The 23,512-nt window shown below is 40.4% G+C and overlaps 1 protein-coding gene across 7 annotated transcripts in view; it reads left to right on the top strand.

Moving 5' to 3' along the window:
- The window catches only part of arhgap23b (Rho GTPase activating protein 23b), a 74,431-nt gene extending 51,042 nt beyond the window's left edge, over positions 1-23,389 (top strand). For 2 of the 7 annotated variants that reach the window (XM_071462212.1, XM_071462208.1), the window contains exons 3-23: positions 1,401-1,431; positions 1,725-1,820; positions 2,846-2,924; positions 3,012-3,072; positions 4,679-6,137; positions 9,241-9,349; positions 9,945-9,984; positions 12,453-12,590; positions 13,801-14,109; positions 14,194-14,255; positions 14,493-14,599; positions 15,362-15,474; positions 16,314-16,466; positions 16,678-16,756; positions 16,929-17,002; positions 17,119-17,208; positions 17,306-17,431; positions 17,528-17,569; positions 19,233-19,326; positions 21,310-21,341; positions 21,440-23,389. In XM_071462212.1, coding sequence (XP_071318313.1) covers positions 1,401-1,431; positions 1,725-1,820; positions 2,846-2,924; positions 3,012-3,072; positions 4,679-6,137; positions 9,241-9,349; positions 9,945-9,984; positions 12,453-12,590; positions 13,801-14,109; positions 14,194-14,255; positions 14,493-14,599; positions 15,362-15,474; positions 16,314-16,466; positions 16,678-16,756; positions 16,929-17,002; positions 17,119-17,208; positions 17,306-17,431; positions 17,528-17,569; positions 19,233-19,326; positions 21,310-21,341; positions 21,440-22,441 — 4,296 coding nt within the window. In that variant the 3' untranslated portion in view covers positions 22,442-23,389. Of the gene's footprint in view, positions 1-1,400; positions 1,432-1,724; positions 1,821-2,845; positions 2,925-3,011; positions 3,073-4,678; positions 6,138-9,240; positions 9,350-9,944; positions 9,985-12,452; positions 12,591-13,800; positions 14,110-14,193; positions 14,256-14,492; positions 14,600-15,361; positions 15,475-16,313; positions 16,467-16,677; positions 16,757-16,928; positions 17,003-17,118; positions 17,209-17,305; positions 17,432-17,527; positions 17,570-19,232; positions 19,327-20,890; positions 20,916-21,309; positions 21,342-21,439 lie in introns of all 7 variants that reach the window. The other 5 variants (XM_071462214.1, XM_071462211.1, XM_071462209.1 and 2 more) reach the window with 5 other exon arrangements.
- The last annotated feature ends 123 nt before the right edge of the window (positions 23,390-23,512 follow it).

Genomic DNA, 23,512 nt, shown 5'->3' with positions numbered 1-23,512 from the left:
GTCCAACCTCCTGCTAAGCAGCCCAAGCTTTTTTAAGGAAAAAGAGTCAGCTCTGCTCCTTTCGGTAAATGTCACATCAGTGTCCTTCCCTTGAATGTTGACTGGCTGAAGGGTGTACCTAGACCTGTAAAAGTCAATGACCATCTCCTTGGTCCTCAAAGTATTCAGAAGGAGGCAGTTCTTGTCGCTCCATTCACTGAAGGGCATTGTCAGATCCCTGTACCCCCCTTCCTGCTCATTCCTGATACACACAACAATAGCTGTGTCATCTGAGTATTTCTGGACATGGCACGACTCAAGAGTTGTATTTAAAGTCCAACGTATACAGGGTGAACAGGAATGGAGCCAGAACAGTCCCCTGTGGAGCCCTGGTACTGCTCACCAATTTCATCCAAGTATGAATGGACCTGGTAGAGCATGTCAAGGATGGCATTAACCACTCCAATGTGTTCCTTGTAAGCAAATTGTAAGTATTTTGTAAGCAAAAACTTTATTTCTTCTAAACCTTCTAAAAGAAGATCAATATTGATCTCATGTCTGTGTGTTCAAAGTACAAAGCTGGGGTCACTTATTTCTTATTTGTTAAATCCGTACAAAAACCAAAATGTAGATATGAGAATGTCTTGTTTTAGGGGGAGTTATGTGCTGGAACAACTTCTTGACAAACAACAGCTAATGTCCTCCCGGTTCTAGTGCCATACTTAACATGCTGATATGAAATTGATTTCAATCACCTTAAATCATCTCAATCACCTTAAATTGAGCCATTTATTAAAATTAATTCTGTGCCATAATGACAGTATGTGCATATGTGTTTTATTTGTCTTTCTGCGTTCTGTGTGTGTACCACATATGGAAAAATTATTCTGTGCTGCTATGTCAAAAAACTGATCAGAATAATCAGAGTCTAGTCACAGCGTATAAGCTTAAGTGTTGCATTTAGCCTGTAAGGTGTCTGCTCCACGCAATTATGGATCCTGTAGACATGATAGCAGCATCTGTGGCCTGGACAGAGGTTAGTGTCTAGTAGCAGAGTTCAGTGTGTGTCCAGAGAGCCTTTTCTGTGTCCAGGTCAAGAATGATCTGACTCAGCCAGACAGGCAGACAGACAGCAGGCAGGATGGTAGACAGACAGTTAAGCAGACAGACAGACAGGCAGGCAGACAGGGAGGCAGAGAGAAAGACAGGAAGGCAGACGGACAGACAGGCTGGCAGGCAGACAGTTTAAGAGACATTTTGTGACACAGTCAGTGAGACCGTTTTATGAGACAGTCATACTGTAAATCAGTCAGACAAGAGTCAGTTAGTGTCGCATATGAGCTGAGGAGCACCCCCCTGTGGTCCTCTTCTCCATTTCACACACAAAAAAAATGTAATATCTGCTTGTGTCCCTCCCACAGGATGATGAGAATGGAAATGCCACGGGAACAGGTGAGTGATAAATGTTCATGCTGACTTAATCGACTGCACATTGTTTGCAGATGTTTAGACATTGGATTTGTAGAATAAATCGTTTTAATATTATTTACTTGCCATTGGGACTAATTCAAATCTATTTTATCAATTGTATTCTGTTTAATTAAGCACAAATGCTGTGTGTAAGTGGAACTTTTGTTTATATTTGTAGGTGAAGCTGATTCAACTTTGTGGGTTTGGCTGAAAGTCTCAGTCTATGAAAGGCGTTTGGATTGTATATGAGACTCTGCCTTTGTGTATGTTTTAAGCAGGTTGTCAACGGTCTCATTTGGAGCCAATGGACACTATCTTTGTGAAGAGTGTCAAAGAAAAAGGTCCTGCCCAACAAGCTGGACTGTGTACAGGTAGAAGACACACTCACACATCATATGGGTCATCACACTTTGATATTCTCATCTGAGTCATCCTCTGATGAGTGCCAACAGAAATAAACTCAGACAGCAGCAGCAAGTACTTTGCGGAATTTTTTGTCTCACTTCATGCAGGCACCCTAGTTTATTACTTAAAGCAGCAATGGGTAACTCTGATGATTGAGAGGGCCACAAAAATGTAGTCCTTATCCTGAGAGGATAAGCAAATAATTCCATTGTAGTGTCATGCAAAGACCCCAATTTAATGACTCTACGTGAACTACAAATGAACTGTCAATGGCTCGTGTGTAGATGAGAAGCTGGCTAACATCCATCACATCTGTACTCTCATCCAACGGCAGGTCTTGCATCACTTATATTAGTTTTTGCTCGACATGCTTGTGAATGTCAAAAACTCATCATCACTTTGATCTGATGAGGTCTTCATTGCTTTAACAAGCTCAAGGGAAACAGCATAAGATGCCTTGAGAAAAGACTCCTGTGTAGTGTAATAAATAGCTGCAGTCACCATCCCAGGTTTTGGAATCTGTATGCGTGTGTTAGAGTGCGAGTATATGGCTATTATCTTATATGTAAATTTGATTTGTATGAAAATCTCAAAAGTATCAGTGGAACTACTTTCTAAGAAAGATGAACAACTCTAAAAACCTCAACATGAGTTTACAACAGAGTGGAGAAATCTTTTCATCACTGATGCCCTCATAACTCTAAAATTAGTTAGTTAGTTACTTTACTGAAAACCAAAGTGGAAATGTATTTCATTATAATGCATTCGTTATACTGAGCAAGTTTCAAACCTTGATTTTGATAATGAAATAAAATGACCTAGAACCAAGAAGGTGAATTAGGAAGTTGTCAGAAATGTAAGTTGTAAGCAGATAAGATTTTCTGGGGAGCAAAATTGCATATAATGTTCTTCCTCAACTTAAAAGGTTGATAGTCTTTCCTGTGTGTGTGTGTGTGTGTGTGTGTGTGTGTGTGTGTGTGTGTACTCCCAGGGGACAGGCTGGTGAAGGTGAATGGGGAAAGCATTCTTGGGAAAACCTACTCTCAAGTGATCGCACTTATCCAAAACAGGTGGGCAACTCGTGTTTATTAATCCCATTTTATGGTCACATTTGACCTCTCATATATTTTGTTCATATATTTCTATCTTTTTTTCAGTGAAAACATTCTGGAGCTCTCTATTATGCCAAAAGATGAGGATGTGTTGCAGCTGGTAAGTGTGAGTATGAGCTTTCTTCTATTTTCTCTTCTTTCCTTCTTTTCACCTTAATACCTTATAAAGCAATTATCTAGGCTTTTTAAGTAATAGCAAGGGCTGTGTATCTCTGTTATAATTCATCTATCCATTTACTGAAGTTTATCTCAGAAAAATTTAAATGTGCATTGAAAAATAAGAACTGTACAATCATCAGTGGGAAAAATTAAAATTAGTTTGTAAAGATGGTTTCAAGGAATACATAAATGGACGCTCAATAAAACAGAGCTCAATAAAACTAAAAGCACTGGATTATTAATTAATTTTTTTATTTAGCCAATAATTATTATATGCAATTGTTGGTTGACAGTTTTCTGGTCACCTTAAATAGTCGACTATATATTCGACTTTTTAAAGGATAAGGCTGGGGACGTGTTTTCCTTCTTGTCAACAAATCTCATGTGAGCCAAATCAACACTGACTGACCCCTACTAACAACTATTGTGTGTATATCAAAGCCTGATATACCTTATTTATGTTGTTGTCCAGAAACTATTACAAATATTAATAAATGCATGGTTCTCTGTGCCTCCAGCAAAATATAGCTGAAACAGGCGTTTTTTAAGCTTGAGGACAGCAAACTTCCATAGGACAAAATGCACAGAGTAATCTTAAATTGTGCAAACCGTGTCTTCATCAGAGTCAAAGCGGACAAAGACATAAGGCTAACAATTGTAGTCAACCCAGACCAGGTGGATAATTGGTTGAATAGGGCTTCAAACCTACTGAATAATGAATCCAAGGGTGTGAGTTGCCATAGTTGCTGTCCCAGTGGCACAAGTGTCCAAGTGCCCCTGCACACCAAGAACACAGACCTCACCTAAAGTTACAAAGAGAAATGTACAAAAAGTAGAAGTACAAACATCTGTCACGTGTGACAGCTTAGAGAAAGTGTGTGAAATTAAGTAATTAATTTAAACCAGAAGGCTCATCATGTCAGAAACAAAACAGAAGACAAAGACCTGTCTTAAAGTTAGAAGGATAAAAGTACAAAGACTACAAATGCACACATTAATCGAGTGTGACAAATTACAGGAAACCTAGACACAAATTAAGTTTTCCGTTCATGGCAAAGGGTTCAGCTGTGTTCAGAGTGGGAATCCAATAAGCCTCTTAGAGAGAGCAGTGAGTTAAGGATATCCTTACCTCTAGCAGAGGATGAGATCTTTAATGATGCTGCAGAGCTGTGGTAAGCCTGTGCATAATGTCAGCCAACAGCATATAAAGCTCTTTTTGTTTGTCCAACATAAACCACGGTCATAGACAACATGTGTGCTGCTGCAGTTGGAGGATTTAATAGTACATTAATATGTATTTGGTAAAGAAAAACAGACAATAAAATAATACACAAGTGTTACACTTGCAATGCAGTAATAACTGAATTAGGTTTATTAAAGGAAATAGTTAGTTCAAGTGTTGGTTGTACAATAAGGATTAAACTTTTATAGGACAAAAAGAAAGAAATATTGCTGCATGGTGCATGTTGGATCTGCCCTAGCTGTTCCTGCCACCTTTGTTCTTTTATCCTTTTATCATTTTAACATTGTGCCCTAACCTCTCCTGTCCTCAGGCATACTCCCAGGATGCCTACCTGAAAGGCAATGAGCCATATTCAGGTGAGGCCCAGAACCTCCCTGAGCCGCCGCCTCGCTCTTACCCCTTCACAAAGCCCAGCTCCACGCCCTCCCAGCCCAGCCACAACCTCCACAGTGTCCTGGACAACTGTCAGTGCCGATCTGGCCCCACCACCTCACCACTGGATAACCACCCATATGCTGCTTCTACCCTCACCTCCGGCTGGCCCGAGAGTCCTGAGGATTCCAGTGGCCACTTTACCCCGTCGGGGCAGCACCGTGGCCGCTCCTCTTCAGCCATCAATGTGCTGGACTTTCACTTTGCTAACCACAATGCTGCCATTGCCTCTGCAACACTGCCTGCACCAAGGAAAAGCAGCCTACCGGCCCCTGCCCGCGCCCATGCGGACACCCTCTGCCACCAGGCTCTGTCAGAGTGGTACTACAGCCAGGCTGAAGCTGCAGAGTGCATGTCCCCACGCCGCCGCAGTATTTCTCAGGATCGTTTAGTGGAGCTGGGACTGGGGTTAGCTCTTGGCCCTGGACCTACGTGCGCCCCGACAGCACTGTCAGAGCAACGCCGAAGAGAAACCCTCCTGTACCACCACCAGGCAGCTGCTGCTTCCCATGATTCCCACTGGCTAGGTGGCTGGGGTGGTTTGTCAGGACCAGGAAGCAGGTCATGCTCAGAGAGCCTGCTGGCAGCCTACGCCGAATACGAGCACAACTATGGGCGTTCTGTGGAAACACTGGCACAAGCCTCTGCACTGGTCTTACCACGCTATGAACACACTTCACAAAGCTCCCAAACGACGAAACTCAACAAGCAGATAGACCAGAAAGCCTCAGGAGGGCATCACCACCAAACACCAATCAAATCCCCCCTCACATCCACCTCCACAGTGCCTCCCAGTGGCAGGCAGTCAGGTCAGCAAGTAGCTGAACCCCAAACAAGACGAGTAAAAGAGAAAGAGTTAGTGGGTTACAAAAGCTACAGTCCTTCTTTCTCCCACAAAACTGGTCACCTCCTCCAGCAGGCACACTCCTTCAGAGAGCCTAGCTACAGTGGCCCCCACCTCAACTGGAGCCCCAGCAGCAGGAGCAACCTCGCAGACACTGAGGGGAGTGGGGTAAGCAGGCCCCAGTCCACACCTGCTCTATCTGTGTCAGTGGAGGAGAGAGCCCAGTTGGGTGAGGACAGGGAGGTCATCTCTCCTATCTCCCTAAATCAAGAGGTGGTCCTTAGGCAGAAGCCTCCTTCAGGCTGCCGGATTGCTATTCAGACTCTTCGACATCCCCACTACACAACACATGTGGAGTCCCCCAAGCCCCCTGGTTTGACACCTTCACCAAGGACCCCCTCTCCTGTCTCTGTGGGACCTGGCCCAAACCGCAGGACCAATGGTAGCCTGGCACAGTATGCCTATGAGTCTTTGTCTTCTATTCCCTTCATAGGTTAGTGAGCTTTCCTCTGCAGCAACTGACTTTGTACAGCTAAGAAATGGCCTGTTAATGCAGTACATCATAATATAGTTCTACATTCATTGGTTTATTATTCTACAAGTAGTGTAAAAGTCAAAAATGTCAGTCTGCAAATGAGATTCCACTGTCTCTTAAAAATTACACAAAACACATTTGTGGCATTTGCAGTCATTAACAGGCACATTTAGTGTAGTTTTATTTTGTATAAAGTATTATGTTGTCTGTTGCTTAAGAGCTCTTCTACATTTCACTTAATTTAGGTGAACTTTTGGAAATGTTTTCTTTCTGTGTCTCTATCCTGTACACCATTTTCGTGTTTATTCCTGTCAGCTTATGTCCTATACATGTCAAACATAATAAATGTACCCTCAGTACATTTAGTTTTGTTGTGTTGATGAGCACTTCCTGATCTAGTCCATCTTTGGACCTGTACCTGTCCATTATTTTTGTACTTTTTTAGTTTGCAAACTTCCTAGAAACAGAGCTGCTCTGGAGGCAGAAATTACCTCATAGGCTCAGCCAACAGGCAAAATAATGCCAGTTTGCAGGCTAACATCATTATAGAGGAGAACTGTTGAAGTTTACCATTATTGCTACAAACAGAAAATATGCAGGCAAGTTCAAACTGAGCTAGCTTGTAACTGTCTGGATGCAAAACTTTGTAATTTCTACAAATAACATATACATTACTTCCTCTTAGAAATGAAAAATTAATTATTTCAGTACATACACCTCATATGTGATGCAATTATGAGCATATAACTATTATAATAACTATTATGAGCAAACCTTATTGCTATGGAACTGACATTAGTGAGACAGTAAACTGAGCAGAGAAGCACTGAGGTTCACAAACCAAACACTCTCCTCCTCCTCCCATCGATCATTGATCTTTGGCCAAAGGTGTTCTTGTACCAAGAATCATTTGTTATGGCCAAACCATGGCTAGCACAGAGGTCCAATAACAAAACATTTGGGTTCAGACCAGGCAGGCCATTCCCCCCAGTCAGCCTCCGACAGAATCCCTTTATTGTTGCCCATCTAAGCACTGAGGTCCCCCAACAGAGCTAGTCCCTAGCTGGTAGACTGTCCGGGACCACCACTTAGAGAGGCTGGATACTCTTAACTGCTGTTTGGTGCATAGGCAGAAAGACCAGTCAGAGCCTTACTCTCAGTGCCTCAAGTTTACATAGAGGCAACCCTCCAGTTCTTAAACACAGCAGCGCTCAGCCAGTGGCTTTTGACACTGCCCAGTGCCTGTAAACTCTGGAAGTCCAGCCCCTCTCCAGAAGTTTGGTTCAAGAACTAGTGCTGTGTGGAGGTGAGACCAACTATAAGTAGTTGTACTCTCTGATGCTCACCTCCTGCATCAACTTCCTTCCCAACAGAGAAGTGATATTCCATGTCCCTAGACTCAGCCTACAATGCCAGGAATTGATAAGCCTAGGTCCCTGACTATGCTTGCTGCCCAACTAGCAATACACCTGATCCTAGTGTCCATCCCTGCACTCACATGGTTTCAATTTGCGGTAAACATTTTCTCCCCTTTTTCTATAGTTCTTCTGACCAAGTGAGATATATCATAGCTGTCAGAAATATCTGGTATCTGTGGGTGGGTACAACAAGCTGACAGATGTGAACAGTTTTTCACATTCAGATGCTCTCAATCATGGTCTTAAGATAATGATGTGATAGATAGATAGATAGATAGATAGATAGATAGATAGATAGATAGATAGATAGATAGATAGATAGATGGACAGAAAAAATGTTCCTGTGAAAAACTGGAATTCTGCTTCATTAGAGATATATCTGCCTCCAGAGTAGCTCTGCTTCAGACAGATCTTTTAACAAACAAAGCCCTACCTCAGGAAACTCTGTTTTGTCCTGTCAGTATTTAATCCCTTATCTCTTACCCCTTGTTGCTCACCTGTGATGATGGCCTTGCAGATGAGCCTATAAGTCCTAGTATTGACCTACAGGCCTGCTATGTACCAGCCTGCTCTGTGGTGTCCAGTTCACAGGCCTCCACTATGGCCACCCTCACTTCCACCTCTTTCTCCCCCACCCTCTCCTCCATCTCCTCGTTTGTCCAACTTCATTCTCAAGACTGCAGTGGGTCTCACTCACCCATTCTAAATTCTGAAAGTCTTTAGAGAGGGGTAGACCAATATACAGTATGTTCTTCTGTTCATTTGAATAGGTACTGCAAAACCTCACTGCCAGTGTTTTGGGGTCAACATCACAAGCACTTGTGCCTTTGGCACACTGATGTATTTGTCTAGCCTTAGCCAAGTAGTCATCTTAAATTGGTGCAATGCCATTTACAATTAAGGAATTCTTGCCATTGTTTGGAAAAAAAAAGTCCTCAGTTGGGTGTAGCAGATGGCTTTAAATACTAATATAACTATGAGCCTTAGCTGCTGTTGCTGAAGCCAACAGCAGCTAAGCAGTAATGCAAATAAGAGCTGGAACAAATTCATGTCAAGTCAATTTTATCTTAGTGCACTTTTCCAGTAGAGCAGGTCTAGACCAGACTCATTGTGATAGATCTACAATGCTTGGTTATTGCAGTTGGGAACAAAGTCATCATAGCTGTCTAAAAGTGACATGATTTCATATGAATCAGCAAATCATATTCCTTATCTTATGTATGCTGGTTGTTGTGCAACCAACAACATTTTAAACTCTATGATTGGTTGTTTCTCTCATAGATTACTTCTCTCATTGTATGTCATCAAAATGATATGTTAGAGTTCAGGATATTTTCTTCACCTTATACTTGCTACTTTGGAGGAAAATTATCTTTTTCATTTCAAACACTTGACAGCAAAGTGTCATTGCATGCTGTTACCATGTAAAATGTCAAGGTATTCCTGTAATATGTAGTATGTATTCTTAATGCTTTCCTCCATCCAAATGGCTAATGTTATATTAATCACTCACAGTTTGAAACAGAAAACCAGTAACTCATCTTCTTGTATGTTTATCTCAATACCATACATTGCATGTTTTTAACCCTCTGTGTTGATCTCCTTCCCTCTTTTCGTCTCTGGCTTGTCTTTTGTCTCCTCAGGTAGTATTAAAAGTCGTCGCTCCTCTTACCTGCTGGCAATCACCACTGAGAGATCCAAGTCCTGTGATGAGGGGCTCAACGCCTTCAGGGAAGAAGGTCGTGTCTTCTCGTAAGTCGTGTCTTGTCGTAAGTCACCCAGGCTTGACTTACGAGACAAGCTACATTTTTTTAAAATGCCAGGGATTAGTATGCCTAGGTCCCTGACTTTGCTTGCTGTCCAGCTAGCTACACAACTATTGTCACCCACCATCTCCTTGTTCTTGTTCACATTGATGATCAGATGCTTCCCACTTTTCCACTTCACAAAGTTAGCCACCAGTTCCCTTTAGTCCAACTCATGCCCATCTTTAATATACCTCACTATTGCAGAGTCCACAGAGAACTTGTGGCACAAGTCTGAGTTGTACTGGAAATCAGATGTGAACCAAGTGAATAGAAATAGGAAGTCACAAGCCCCTGTGACACTCCTGCGTTACTAACCACCACATCAGACAGGGAACCCAGCTGGACAAACTGGGGCCTATCTGACAGATAAGATAAAGATTAAGGAGACACTGACACCCACCCTGATATAGTCTCAGAAATATAAAGGTATACATATCCCAACATTACAATGACAAACATCATTTAGAAGTGGATTTACTTTACAGTAGGTACACTCTAGACATGCTATTGTTGTAACTTGTGTGCTTTCTATTCCACAGCAAACTGCCAAAAAGGGTCAAGAGTTTCTTCACTGATGGGGTGAGTTGTTGTAATCATTAGACTGGACCACATGTACACTTACGTACGTACACCCATATTTAAGACAACATATTAAATGTTGAAACAGAGAAATGTTATTCTTTTATGAAAAATATGTGCTCAATTTGAATTTGATGCCAGCAACCATTTAAAAAAAGTTGGGACAGGGGCATGTTTACCACTGTGTTGTATCATCTCTTCTTTTAACAACATTCTGTAAACGTTTGGGAACTGAGGAGATCAGTTGCTGGAGTTTTGAAAGTGAAATGTTGTCCCATTCTTGCCTGATAAAGGATTTCAACTGCTCAACAGTTCAGTGTCTCCTTTGTCGTATTTTTCATTTCATGATGTGCCAAAAGTTTTTAATGAGTCACAGGTCTGGACTGCAGGCAGGCCAATTTAGCATCCGGACTCTTCTACTATGGAGCCATGCTGTTGTAATATGCACAGAATGCAGTTTGAAATTGTCTTGCTGAAATATGCAAGGCCGTCTTTTAAAAAAGATGTCTGCATGGCAGCAAAACCTGTATATATTGTTCAGCATTAATGGTGCCTTCCCAGATGTGCAAGCTACCGAAGCCATGGGCAGTAATGCACGCCCACACACTTCTGGATCATGTTTTGATATGGTTTCTTCTTTGCATGGCAGAGTTTCAACCTGCATTTGTGGATGCAGCAATGAACTGTATTCACAGACAATGGTTTTCAGAAGTGTTCCTGAGCCCATGCAGTGATTTCCACTGTAGAATCATGTCTGTTTTTAATGCAGAGCTGTCTGAGGACCCAAAGATCATGGCCATCCAATATGGGTTTTCGGCCTTGTCCCTTGCCTACAGAGATTTCTCCGGATTCTCTGAATCTTTTAATGATATTATGAACTGTAGATGCTGAAATTCCTGAATTCTTTGCTATTTTACATTGAATAACATTATTCTTCAATTGTTGCGCTATTTGCCCATGCAGTCTTTCACAGAGTGGTGAGCCTCTCCCCATCTATGCTGCACAGAGACTCTGCCTCTCTGGAGGGACTTTTTACACCCAATCATCTACTGACCTGTTGCCAGTTAACCTAATTAATTGTGAGATATTCAACCAGTTGGTTTTTTTTTTTTTGTTTGTTAGCATTACACAACTTTTCCAGTCTTTTGTTGCCCCTGTCCCAACTTTTTGAAATGTGTTGCTGGAATCAAATTCAAATTGAGGATATTCATAAAACAATAAAATTTCAGCATTTCAACATTTGATATGTTGTCTATGTTCTATTTCCAATTAAATATGGGTTTAAATGATTTGCACATCAACGCATTCTGTTTTTATTAACATTTTATACAGTGTCCCAACTTTTTTGGAAACAGGATTGTATATAAAAAGATCTATACTGAAAAACAGTTCTCCACAGAGGATTCTTTTCAGCTGCTTTCTTGTTGCTCTCTGTTTTCTATTAGATTTAACTCAGTACGGACGTGGAGTAGTTTTTGCTGAATTCTTCTTTGCAAACTCCTGTGATTTTCGGTGTGATTGGGATGTTGAAAGTTTCTAAAGACTGGGAGTTGTCTTTTCTTTCAGTATTAGGCCACAAACCTGCATTCAGAGTGCCATCTATAAATGTCATCTAACCTACACCTTTTGCACTCATGCAGCCCCATATCAGCACGCTCCAACTTCCATGTTTCACAGTCAGGACTGTGCAGTCACTGGTCCACATCAAACATGCTTGGCCACATCTGATCCAAACTAATTGATTTTGGTTTCATTTGACCAATATGTGCTGCAAACATTCATCAGCTTTTTTTCATGTTCTTGGGCAAAGTTTAATCTGCAGTTGTGTGCCATTTTGTCAGCAATGATTTTCTTCCTAGATGCTGTTTGTAGAGGTCAACTTTATGCAGTATCCTTCACATTGTCTGAGCAGTCACTGATAGATAGATAGATAGATAGATAGATAGATAGATAGATAGATAGATAGATAATCCTTGTGCCGTCTTTATTTGTTTTATTTGTTTCTTATTGTTCAGACAGTTGTTTCATGTGGAACCATGTTTAGACACGACCCAAACCAAAAACTAAAGAAGCTGAGTTGATGAGTTGATTTTTTTTATGACCTTGTTCATGAAATTAGCCTTGATTGGTAATCTCAAGTGTCATCAATTTTGTTGCAGTGATCACAGGTAAACTGACTTATGTTGCATTGATGTTGTACTTTGGGATCTGTATTTTTTAATGTGTACAAACTGTTTGTTTTTAATCAAACACAAGATCATATACCATGCATTTTAAAATAACAACTTAAAAATATTACCAGTATAGTAAGATGGAACAATTTAGAATCACTGAACATTTAAGTGATATTGTAAAGAAGTGTACGCAGTTTTGTTGTATACTGTACTTCTATTCTATTTTGTTGATTTTCCAGCAACCAAGTAAACTGTCCACTTTGAATGCCTTAATACCCATACATTGTATTTCAGTCCCTGGAGAGCCTGCGAGTTCAGGAGGAGGCCCAGTCCAAGCGCCACTCCACCTCTGACCTAGGAACTATCACTTTCAGTGATGTTCGCAAGGAGGGCTGGCTATACTACAAACAGATCCTCACAGAGAAGGGAAAGGTACAACACTCTGCAAGCTCATCGACCCTTCACTAAGCAACACTATGCTCTGCTCATTGCTGAGCATGTGTCCACTCAGTGCTGCCACACTGCTTACCTGACAGCTGAATGCTGTGCTGTGCTGTTCATGCAGCATTTAAAAAGCCCCACCTCCATCCCAGCATCCACCAAAAGGCACTGAGCCTATGTTCCTATGAAGGGGACTAACTCAAAGTTGTAGTGAGGTCAGAACCTGTATATATACCCAGAATATTTACATCTCTTCATATTTTACATTCACATAATATTCTATTCCAGGTATGTTGGCTGACTAAAATAATATCTTACTAATATTATTAACTGCGATTAACATGTCAGCATTAACATGTTAATCGCTATTATTTTTGACCATTACTTGTTGTCAAGCTGCCTCAGAAACTTCCTACAAAGATTTTACATGGCGGAGCAAGTTACTTCATGGCAAGTCATGACTTTGGAAGCAAAAGGGGGACCGTTCCGTTCTGCATAAAGGGGCTTGTCGGGAGACCTGAAGTGTTTAAATCCAATGCCTGAATTGTCGTTGGTGAGGATCGAATGAGTAGGAAAATAAAAATGTTACTTACCCAGAGCTCGTCTATTGATAAATAAAGACAGACATCTTCATAATTACACGTCAGATATGCTAACGTTAGCTTGTAGTTCAGACAGACTGACTTATGTGTTGTCAAGCAAAAGAAAACAGTTTTGAAATGTAAAATGACAGAATTTTAATCGCATGATAAAACATGCGATTAAGAAAAAAAATGAATCGTTTGACAGCCCTACCTACTAACTCAGTGCTATGTAATGTTGCAAAATGCGGCAAGTAGTAGTTAGTTAACCCAGGTTATTATAGTGCAGTGCTATAGAATAAAATCTAATATCAGTTATTTTTTTCTAACGTAAAGTTTGTAAGGAAGAAAAGAAATTTAGACCTACTGATGTTGTTCAAATCCAGTGACCAGTGATTTGCCATGTGGAAAAATCCAAACCTTGACAGTCCTGCTCTGTCACATTTTCTAACATTGTTATGATAGGACAGTTGTTGTTGTTGTTGTTGTTGTTTGAGTGAGAGATTTAGGGAAGAGTTAATAACGGTAGAGAGCTACCATATATAACCATTTAATCCAGCAAATTACACTTAAATTTGTGTTAAAGGTTATGTTCCTGTTTCTGTCTCTTCTTGTTGTAGAAAATTGGTAGTGGCATGCGGCCATGGAAACGCGTCTTCTCTGTGCTCCGTTCCAATTTGCTCTTCCTCTACAAGGACAAACGAGAGGCAGTCCTTCATGGGGCAGGGGCGGGGCCTAGTCAGGATGAGCACCCCCCAATCAGCATCCGTGGCTGCCTGATCGACATTGCCTACAGTGAAACCAAGCGTAAGCACACCCTGAGGCTCACAACACAAGACTTCTGTGAGTACTTGCTGCAGGCCGAGGACAGGGACGATATGCTGGCCTGGATCAGGGTTATCAGGGAGAACAGCAAGACTGACAATGAGGTTAGATCTTCATACCTAGTTAGTCTTAACAGTTTATACAAACACACACATTCTGAACTAATTCATATTGTTCATTTGTTCTAGGAGATTGGTTTCTCAAGACAAGCTCTCATCAATAAGAAGCTGAATGATTACAGAAAACACAGGTCAGAATGGTGGATTTTATTTAAAGTCTGTCCCTTACCCTTTGTGTAATCAGGCGTTTCTCTAGCCCTGGGCTATAAGCTTGTCTGATACAATAAATTGAACTGCATTTTCCAAAAAGAAAGAATAACAAGGCAGCCATGTTTCTTTTTTTTCAAATAAAACTTAGGTCATTATACAGAGACAATTGCATTCCTGAATTCCTTTAACACCTGATTTCTTTGTTTCTCTCGGTGCAGTCTGACAGGTAACAAGCCGGATTCCTCTCCCAGAGTCCACCGTATGATGCCTCCCTTCCTCCTGGCTAAGACTGACAACACCTCAGTAAACCGTGCCTCCAGAACTGGTGGGTAAAAACATGGCTCACCAACATACAACAAACTGGCAACTGCTGGTTAAAGGCAGCAAAGTTAATGCACTTAAATGTATGTTGCTTTGTAATGATGCTAGCAACATGGTTTTTGGTAAGTTCATCACTTTGGTCCACACTGAAATATTTGAACAACTATGGGATGGATAGTCATGAAAGTTTGTCATACATTCATGGTTCCTTAGATCCTTTGCATTTTCATCTAGCATCACCAATAGGTGAGAATTTCAACTTGTCCCATACTTAATGACCAAATGCCTGCAAAACTAGTGACTTTCCCATCAGCCTCAGCTGTGTTTACTGCAACTTCACATCTTTGTGAATATTAAAATGTTAAATTAAAATACTGAATTTACTGATAAATAATCTATGTAATCTATGTAATTCTCGTGTATACAACAACTCACAAGGACTATATTTTTAGGTTGTCTTATTCAATGGTGGTAGACTATGACTATATAGCGTTCTGTGTTCTGCAAAACAATTTTCATTATTTGTGTATTATTTGTATGTGACCTTTTTGTATGTATAATAAATTGGTTTAGTAGGAGCAAAATAAGCATTAGGAAATGATCTACACACAGTAGGTTTTAGTTTTGTGTATTGTATACATTGTGAACATTAAATGGAGGATGAATGACTATCCTGTGGTACCACCCTGCGGTAAAAATTTATTTTTTGCTTTATCATTAAATTTGTGAAGCAAAACCAATATTCAATTGTGTCGATTGCACTCAGATGAAAACAAGGCCCTGTGGGGAATCAACATCATGAAGAAAGCCAAGAAGACAGGCAGTCCAAAGGCTTTTGGTGTGCGACTGGAGGACTGTCAGCCTGCTGTCAACCATAAAGTAAACAACATGATTCATAGCACATTGATAACATTAATATCATAACATGATTTCTACTTTGTCTGAATAAAATGATAAGACGAACAACATAGTTGATAGGGGTCAAGGTTTCCTTTTAGTTTTCTATATTCGATCTTTCAAGTTATACTGTTTTATACCAAGAAACACTTGGAATAAACGAGGCCATTTGTATTTTCTCTTTTTTTAAATACAAATTCAATGAATGAATGTGAGTTTTCTCATCAGTTTCAGTATTTTTTTTACATAAAACAGTCTTCCTGTTTGATTTAGAACATGGCCTTTTATACTACTGTAACCATAGTAAGAGAGAAGTACCACATTCCAACCCCAGCAAAAATACACACGCAAGATTGGTATCACTGCTGTCATTCCACTCAGAAAAAAGCATAAGATTGTTTCACAAAATGTTGAACTTTTCCTTTTTTAATCACTGATATCTTAAATTAATCTTAACCTTCCAGTATATCGTTATTTGATGAAGATAGATTAAGAATTCTTAACATGATTTTGTAAAGAAATTCAACCAAGTTTGATAAAAGGCAATTTGAAATGATTGCTGCTGTTAAGTGTTACTATCTAAATATGATATGACATATCCCAATGTTCAGATTACACACCTTAGTCAATTAGATTTATCAGACTGATGTTTTTGTCGGCTGACTTAAATGAAAAAAAGGAACAAAACAGTCTAAGCTCTGACCTCTGATCTTTATTCTCTTCTTCATCCCTCTCCCCTTACTTCTCTCTGCCTCCATCTACTCCCCTCTCTTCCTTCTTATTGACCATACCTCTGGCCTCGTTTTACCCTCTCTCTGCAGTTTGTTCCTCTGATAGTGGAGATGTGCTGTGGTGTGGTGGAGGCAACTGGTCTGGAGTACACCGGCATCTACCGGGTGCCTGGGAATAATGCCATGGTGTCCAACCTTCAGGAGCATCTCAACAAAGGCATGGACATCAACACTGCTGAAGAGGTGCAGAGGACATGTTATTTAAATGAACGGAAATGGGTTTGACTTAATTACCCAGTTTATAATGAACTGTCTTGTATGTCTTGGTTTGAATTATAACTGACAAAGGCTGTGATTTTACTTAAACACCAGGAATCAATTTGTTAGATTAGGGATGTCATTTTTACAATTTAACACCAGAAATACTAAACCCTCCCTCCGTCTGTCTCCACAGAGATGGCAGGACCTGAATGTAATCAGCAGCCTACTTAAATCATTCTTCCGAAAACTGCCTGAGCCTCTGTTTACTGATGGTGAGGCCAGTTATTTCTTTGTCATGAAGTGTAGCACGATCATAATGAATGTGTATAGTGTTTCTTTCTTTCTCTTCAAAAATCCGATGTCAGCTGAAGTCACTCTGTGTTGTTTTCATGTGAAAATTGTACTTAACGCTGAAATAGTCATAGACACATTCTCTGCCAACAGACAAATACAATGATTTCATTGATGCCAACCGGATAGAAGATGCAAAGGACAGACTGAAAACCATGAAGAAACTGGTATATGTCAAATGGCAGCAGAGTACAGATCGATGAATGTTTGTTATAAATTCTGTTTCATTTTGAAAACTTCTTTTACTTCACCAATTTCTTGCTTCTCTCTCTTCGTTATCCAGATCCATGACCTCCCTGATCACTATTACCACACCCTCAAGTTCCTGGTGGGCCATCTCAAGAGGGTGGCAGATCACTCTGAAAAGAATAAGGCAATCTAACCATCTCTAATTAGCAGTTTGGTTTTTGAGTTTGTACAAACTGTGGGCACACATGACATCATTTTGATATTGTGTACTGTATTTTCAGATGGAGCCAAGAAACTTGGCTTTGGTGTTTGGTCCCACTCTGGTGAGGACATCAGAGGACAACATGACTGACATGGTCACTCACATGCCTGACCGCTACAAAATAGTGGAGACACTTATCCTACATGTAAGAACCAGCACTAATACTGTACTATTTTAACTAGCCGGTCGTATATTTTGTGTTGACAGTATGTAGTGACACTGTGTTTTGTTTCTGCAACAGCATGACTGGTTCTTCAGTGATGGAGAGCTTGATAAGGAAGAGGTATGTCATGGTATATCATGAATACAATTTTTACAATTGTTTGAACTCAGTTCAGGGCTGTGCTTATTCTGGGGGGGCAGGTGCTCAAGGAAAAGAAAAGGGCATCCCTCTCATTATTTATAGAAAAATAAAGTTACATTACATAAATAGAGTTTTTTATTATTCAATACCCATACACTTATGCAGATGTTGCAGATGCAGATAATACAGATTTCAAAAAAATGAATGAGAAAATACCCTTTAACATTGTCTATTTCTACATTTCTTAAAAGAACAGGCAACAACAAAGAAAACAATGCCACACTGTGCATGCTTTAGAATGTTTTCACACATATGGTATGTTTGCTTGTGGTTTGAAAAAATATCAACAAATCTTTACACACAATTGAAAAAGCTGTTTGTAAATAAATATAATGATAAACCAATCAATCTACCCTCCAAACAACAATGTAGGCCTGTGTTCATTTGCAACAAGTAGGCTATATGCGTTCTCTGTACAGAGGTGAAGGAAGCATTATGCTGCAATTGCTAAATGAGAAAAATCAATTTCATGCATGATAATATGTATATGAATATGTTTATTTGGCATCTTACAGATGCATTACAACTGTAAGACTCACCAGACTATAAATGTCAGTGGCCCAACAAATTTTAATGGGCAATTTGTCATTTGGCAACAATTTAATAATATTAAAGGTAAATAGTAGCTCTTGCAGTTAACTAAGCCCTGAGCCTTGCCTCCATTACAATAAATAAACTACTTTAATTATGTGTACTATTATTATTAAAGGAGTCTGCCTCCTTTAATACCCCAAATAAGAGAGAGCATGACAGTGGGAGGGAGAAAGAGAAGGCTTCTGTAACTGCTAAGCTAAAGATCTAAAGAACAGATCTGAATAGTGTGTAAACCAGTGTAAATAACAGAAACACCAGCAAATGGAAAAAAGAGAAATATATTCTGTTGCTTCTAGCTTTCTATCTGAGCAACCACTTTATAAGAATGTTTTTGGTGATTTTGTCAGATGATGTTGTGGGTATAAAATCAGGATTTGACCTCATCTTGTTGTTAAGATAAATGGAGGGCTTTTTGCCTAAGTTAGTCTGCCTGTATTAAGATGTTGTAGTAGTAATTAAATTTCACAATTCTTTAAATAATGCCAAGGCTTAGGGCAAACACTTTTCTTACCTGATTGTTCACAATGATGACAGTTCAGCTAGCCCTGCTTTGAGGGCTCAGTTTGCGTACATTAACTGGTGGCTGTGACGAGGGAAGCCGAAGAAGCCAGCAGGGGCTCATGCGTCTCGCAGAATTAGAACTCAGATGTAGTTGTTGGCCATTACAGCACGCTTTTAATTGGGAATTGATGCCATAACTTAAAAACTAAAATATAAAATTAGAAAAAGAAATAGAAAAAGAATGTCTTGCAAAAAGGGCACTTATCTAGTCAGAGGCCAAAAGCACAGGACACCCCACCTGAGGTCCATCTGACTCAGATATCCTCATCTTTTCTTTTATTTTGGGTTCTTCTGGGTGTGTGTGTGTGTGTGTGTGTGTGTGTGTGTGTGTGTGTGTGTGTGTGTGTGTGTGTGTGTGTGTGTGTGTGTGTGTGTGTGTGTGTGTGTGTGTGTGTGTGTGTGTGTGTGTGTGTGTGTGTGTGTGTAGGCTCTGGAGGATAAGCGGGACATGCAGCCTGCACCCAACATCGACCATCTGCTGTCCAACATCGGCAGATCGGGCATGCCAGGAGAGGCATCAGGTGAGTCGTAATCCACCAATGGAGTCATTCATGTTCACTACGACGGATTCTGTTTATCTATCTGATTAACTCATTACTAGCTCAGGAACAAGACTAGATCAAAACTTAAAATAAAACTACCAGGTGGATTCAACCAGCCATATACTGTCTGTGGCCAGCCCTCCTGGATTGCTGTTTCTCTTGTTCTGCTATGCTGTTTCTGCACAATTTCTGGTGGCTGGTTGTGGTGCATATCTCCTTTTTAAGCACTGTCTCTGACTGCCTCCCAGTGATGGAGCTCCCAGTCACTTTCCAGTGGTCTCCTAGTTACAGCGACTGAGACTCCCTGTAGTGACATATTGCTTATGGCTTGCAGCTCACTAGAGCTTATGTGCTCGATGGGGCCTATGCATAGAAATTGAAAGTCAACTAACAACAGATGACACAGCTCAAATCCCCAGTTTGGCATGTCGACTGGTGCTCTGTGAGCTGCCTTCTCTCTGCCTTCAGTCGATGTCTCTCTCTCTGTCATTAAAGTCGTGCAGCTCACAGCACCAGTCGACATGCCAAATAAATTTAATAAAGAAACTTATTAAACTTGTCAACTCCTCATTCCATGTGCATTTAAGGTAGAATCACACAAAGGAGGAGATGTGAACTTAAGTTAATTTTGTGCTCTGCTTGGTTTTTGCAGAGAAAATTCTCCACTGCTGCCATCAGTTTGCAGTGGCTTAAAAAACAGATTTTGGGGGGATGACTTCCGTCAACAGTGGCATCAGTTTTTGCAGCTAGATAGGCACCACCCTTAAACAGCACTCTGAAAGAATATTTGCTAACATAGATTATTTCAACTGTCCCAACAAGAAATTGTTAAAAGATACAGATTGACCAGTCACACAATAATTACCCTCCTGGACAAACTGAGGGACTACTTGGAATTTCCCATGCAACATTCCCATTCCATCCCAGTGTCTTACATATCACATCTTAATCTAATAATAGGCTAAATCACATTAAGTTTTTTAGTAAGACAAAAGTCTTTCAACAAAGGAATTCAAAATATAAGGAACTCAAAACAACATCGACATCAACAGCACAGAGATTATTTTAAGCACATGTATTTTATATTTCAAGTTTAGAGCAAATAAACATAAGCAGATAGCCTTGCGCCTCTTATGGAAACCCAATAAATCTTCCTATCTGGGTCTTATGGGAAAGCTTTGTCGTATGACCTGACTTGGAAGCATTTCTTTGCTAGTGCATATTTATCTCAAAGGAACACAAGAAACAGTCTATAGTACAGCTCAAGGAAAAGAGCTTGGCATGAGGATTACTAATACGAATTAAAACCCCTAATACTGAACTTACTAACTAACTAACTAACTAACTAACTAACCTAGCTTCATGTTCTGTATTCCTAATGCTATAAGTCAGTGGACTTATTAAGTCGACTCAGTGTCTTTACTTCCCTGTAGATCTCTGTACTATTTCCCCAGCTGTTATGTTTCTACCTGTGAATGCTCATGATGTTTCCCACTTTTTCTCAATTTCTCTTTCTGGACCTTTCCACACTTCTTCCCCCTAGCTGAGACAGTGGATCAGCTTCTTCGGTAGGAACAGCTCTTCTCCTTGTTTTTCTGTGTTTAGTACTTCTATTGACTTTCTATATTTTTGATATTATATTTTCTCATTTTTCTTTATATTTTTAAATATTTGATTCTATTGGATTGGATTAACCCATTCATTTTCTTTCAAACAGTCTTAATTTTCACCAATGACCATAACCCCTCTGCCTTGCCAATGTTACAGGCAAATTCTAGCCTTTTTTGCTACTGAAAGCAGAGAAAACAGTTGTAGTTGTTTTCCTGATTTTAAAGACGAATCTTGAGATAATGGCTAGATTTCTCCTGAAAGGTTGCAGTGCTTGTAGTGTGTGCAACAAAAGTACCACCACTTGTTCAATAATGGCATGGGTCTAATTCATATCTTATTCTTTTCTAATAGATTCAACCACCAGTGATTCATTTATGTCAAAGGTAAGCACATATCTCACTTAATTCTGGGAAAACAATCATGAATTATGAGACATGACGTATAGAGTTACCATTATTTGACTGGGATTTCAACCTCTCAGCATTCTTCAGGCACCAAGAAAGACCTGAACGCCAGGGACTTCCTACCCAAGTCCATCATCTCTGCCGTGACCCGCAAACGTAAAAAATGCCTAAGTACCTACTTGCCAGGGAGCAGCGTTGAGGAGGACTCCGACCATGAGCCAGTCAAAGCCAGCAACTATGGAGGAGGAGAAGGGGGGAGGGACGAGGAAGATGATAGAGGACAGGAAGAGGTAGTCAAAGGAGAACATATCATACCTAAAAAAGAAAAATGGGTGAAAGATGGAGAGACCACAGAGGAAAATGATTCATTGGTTGGGGGAGAGGAGGCTGTAAAGGATATGGGGAAAGGAACAAACAATGGCACAGAAAAACTTGAAAAAGACAGCAGGCACAGAATGTTGTTGCCAGGAACTCCACTCCAGCTTCACCCAAACAGTTTTCTCTACTCGCACCACCAAATCCATGCCACATACCTAAGACCCTCAACTGTGATTAATCCTCCTTCCCACTTGGGACCTGACAATCTAGCAAGAGGACACCCCCTAGTCCCCTTCTGGAACTCCCCCACCAGGCTTCCCAGCCTTTACCAGGCTTCCACCTTTCACAGGACCCAGCAGCCGGACTTGAACCAACCAGTGCCAGTCCGCTACAGGAAGACCAGAGGTGGGAGGACAAGGGCTATGTCCATGAATCTGGACTTTGAGCTGGGCAGGAATGAGGACAGAGTCAGAGGGGGGAGAGCGGAGAGGGAGAGGGTGGAGGTGATCAGAGTCATTGAGGCAGCACCAGGTCAGCATGGGTGTGTTGGGGTTTCTCAGGGATCAATTGTAGGCCCCAAGTCAATTCAGCAAATAGATACCTTCCCTCATCTTGTCCAGAGCCCCCTCCCCCTCTCCTCCTCTTCCTCAGGATGGATAGATCAAAGCTCCCCAGGATCTTCCACTGTGGTCTTGAGGAGATCTGCCCTGGACCCAAGGGACAAGATGAGAGCATGGCGTCGTCATACAGTGGTAGTTTAACCTACCTGCCATTTACTCACCCACACTGGATCACTCATATCGTTGTTTCTAAAGCCAATTGTTCATCATGTTATTTGGGGGATCTCAGTTGTCTCAAGACTCTTTCCTCTTGGACTTTTATTTGCAGTACAGTTGGAGATGTGATCCCACAGAAAATAAATTCTTTGACAGTGTTTCTCTGAAAAAAACACATTCTACTGTTCAATTACATTGAATCTATTCATTTAATCATTTACTTACAAAGTCTGAACTCCAGGAACACTGCAGTATAAAGAACTTTATTAGACTAGTCTAAAAAGTTCTTCTTTATACTAGAAGTGTTGCTGGAGTTTTGAACTGTAAAGACTTTTCCTTTCTCCATGCAACTTTGAAGTAGGTGAAGTTGTGCCAGAAACCTCTACTTTGCTTCTACACTAATCCTTAACTTAGTAGATAGATAGATAGATAGATAGATAGATAGATAGATAGATAGATAGATAGATAGATACTTTATTGATCCCTTGGGGAAATTCAAATAGTAGTCCAGCAACTCAATAATGTATGCAGGTTTAAGACCATGTCATGAGCCATGTCAAAATCTGATCACTTGTCCGAAGAAAAATATCTGAAAGAGCCCAAAATTTAAAAAAAAGGCAAAGTCACATCAGAAAGTGGCACAGTGAAGTTCAACCTTGATTCCTGGTGAAAGGTCGTATTAGAAGCTTGGTAGCATAGCATGTGCTTGTAAGACCTGTTAGCTCGCCAGCTTCACTAACTGTTTGCCAGCTAACATTGAAGCTGACGAGCTAACAGGCTAACCACCTGGGAACATCCTTGCTGTAGTCAGTCACAATGTTCCCTGAGCAAGGTGGCATGTTAATTTACTGTATACTGGCAAATAGCAACATTCAAATAAATTGATTGCAGTCTAACTTTTTATACTTTTCACGAGGAGTGGTTTCACCACCTTTTCATATATTCCATGTACACTTAATTCTTAAATCCATCTTCAAGTCCTAAACATAGAGCCCATATGTTTATATGTATTAACATATATTTCTAAATAACTTTTGGAATTGAAAAAAGAGTGAA

The sequence above is a fragment of the Trachinotus anak genome, unplaced genomic scaffold (genome assembly GCF_046630095.1).
Source record: "Trachinotus anak isolate AG129_WGS33_773 ecotype Australia unplaced genomic scaffold, CSIRO_AGI_Tana_v1 ptg000025l, whole genome shotgun sequence".
Taxonomy (NCBI): Eukaryota; Metazoa; Chordata; class Actinopteri; order Carangiformes; family Carangidae; genus Trachinotus; species Trachinotus anak.
The sequence above is the reverse complement of the archived record's forward strand: the minus strand, read 5'-3'. Positions and strand labels throughout refer to the sequence as shown.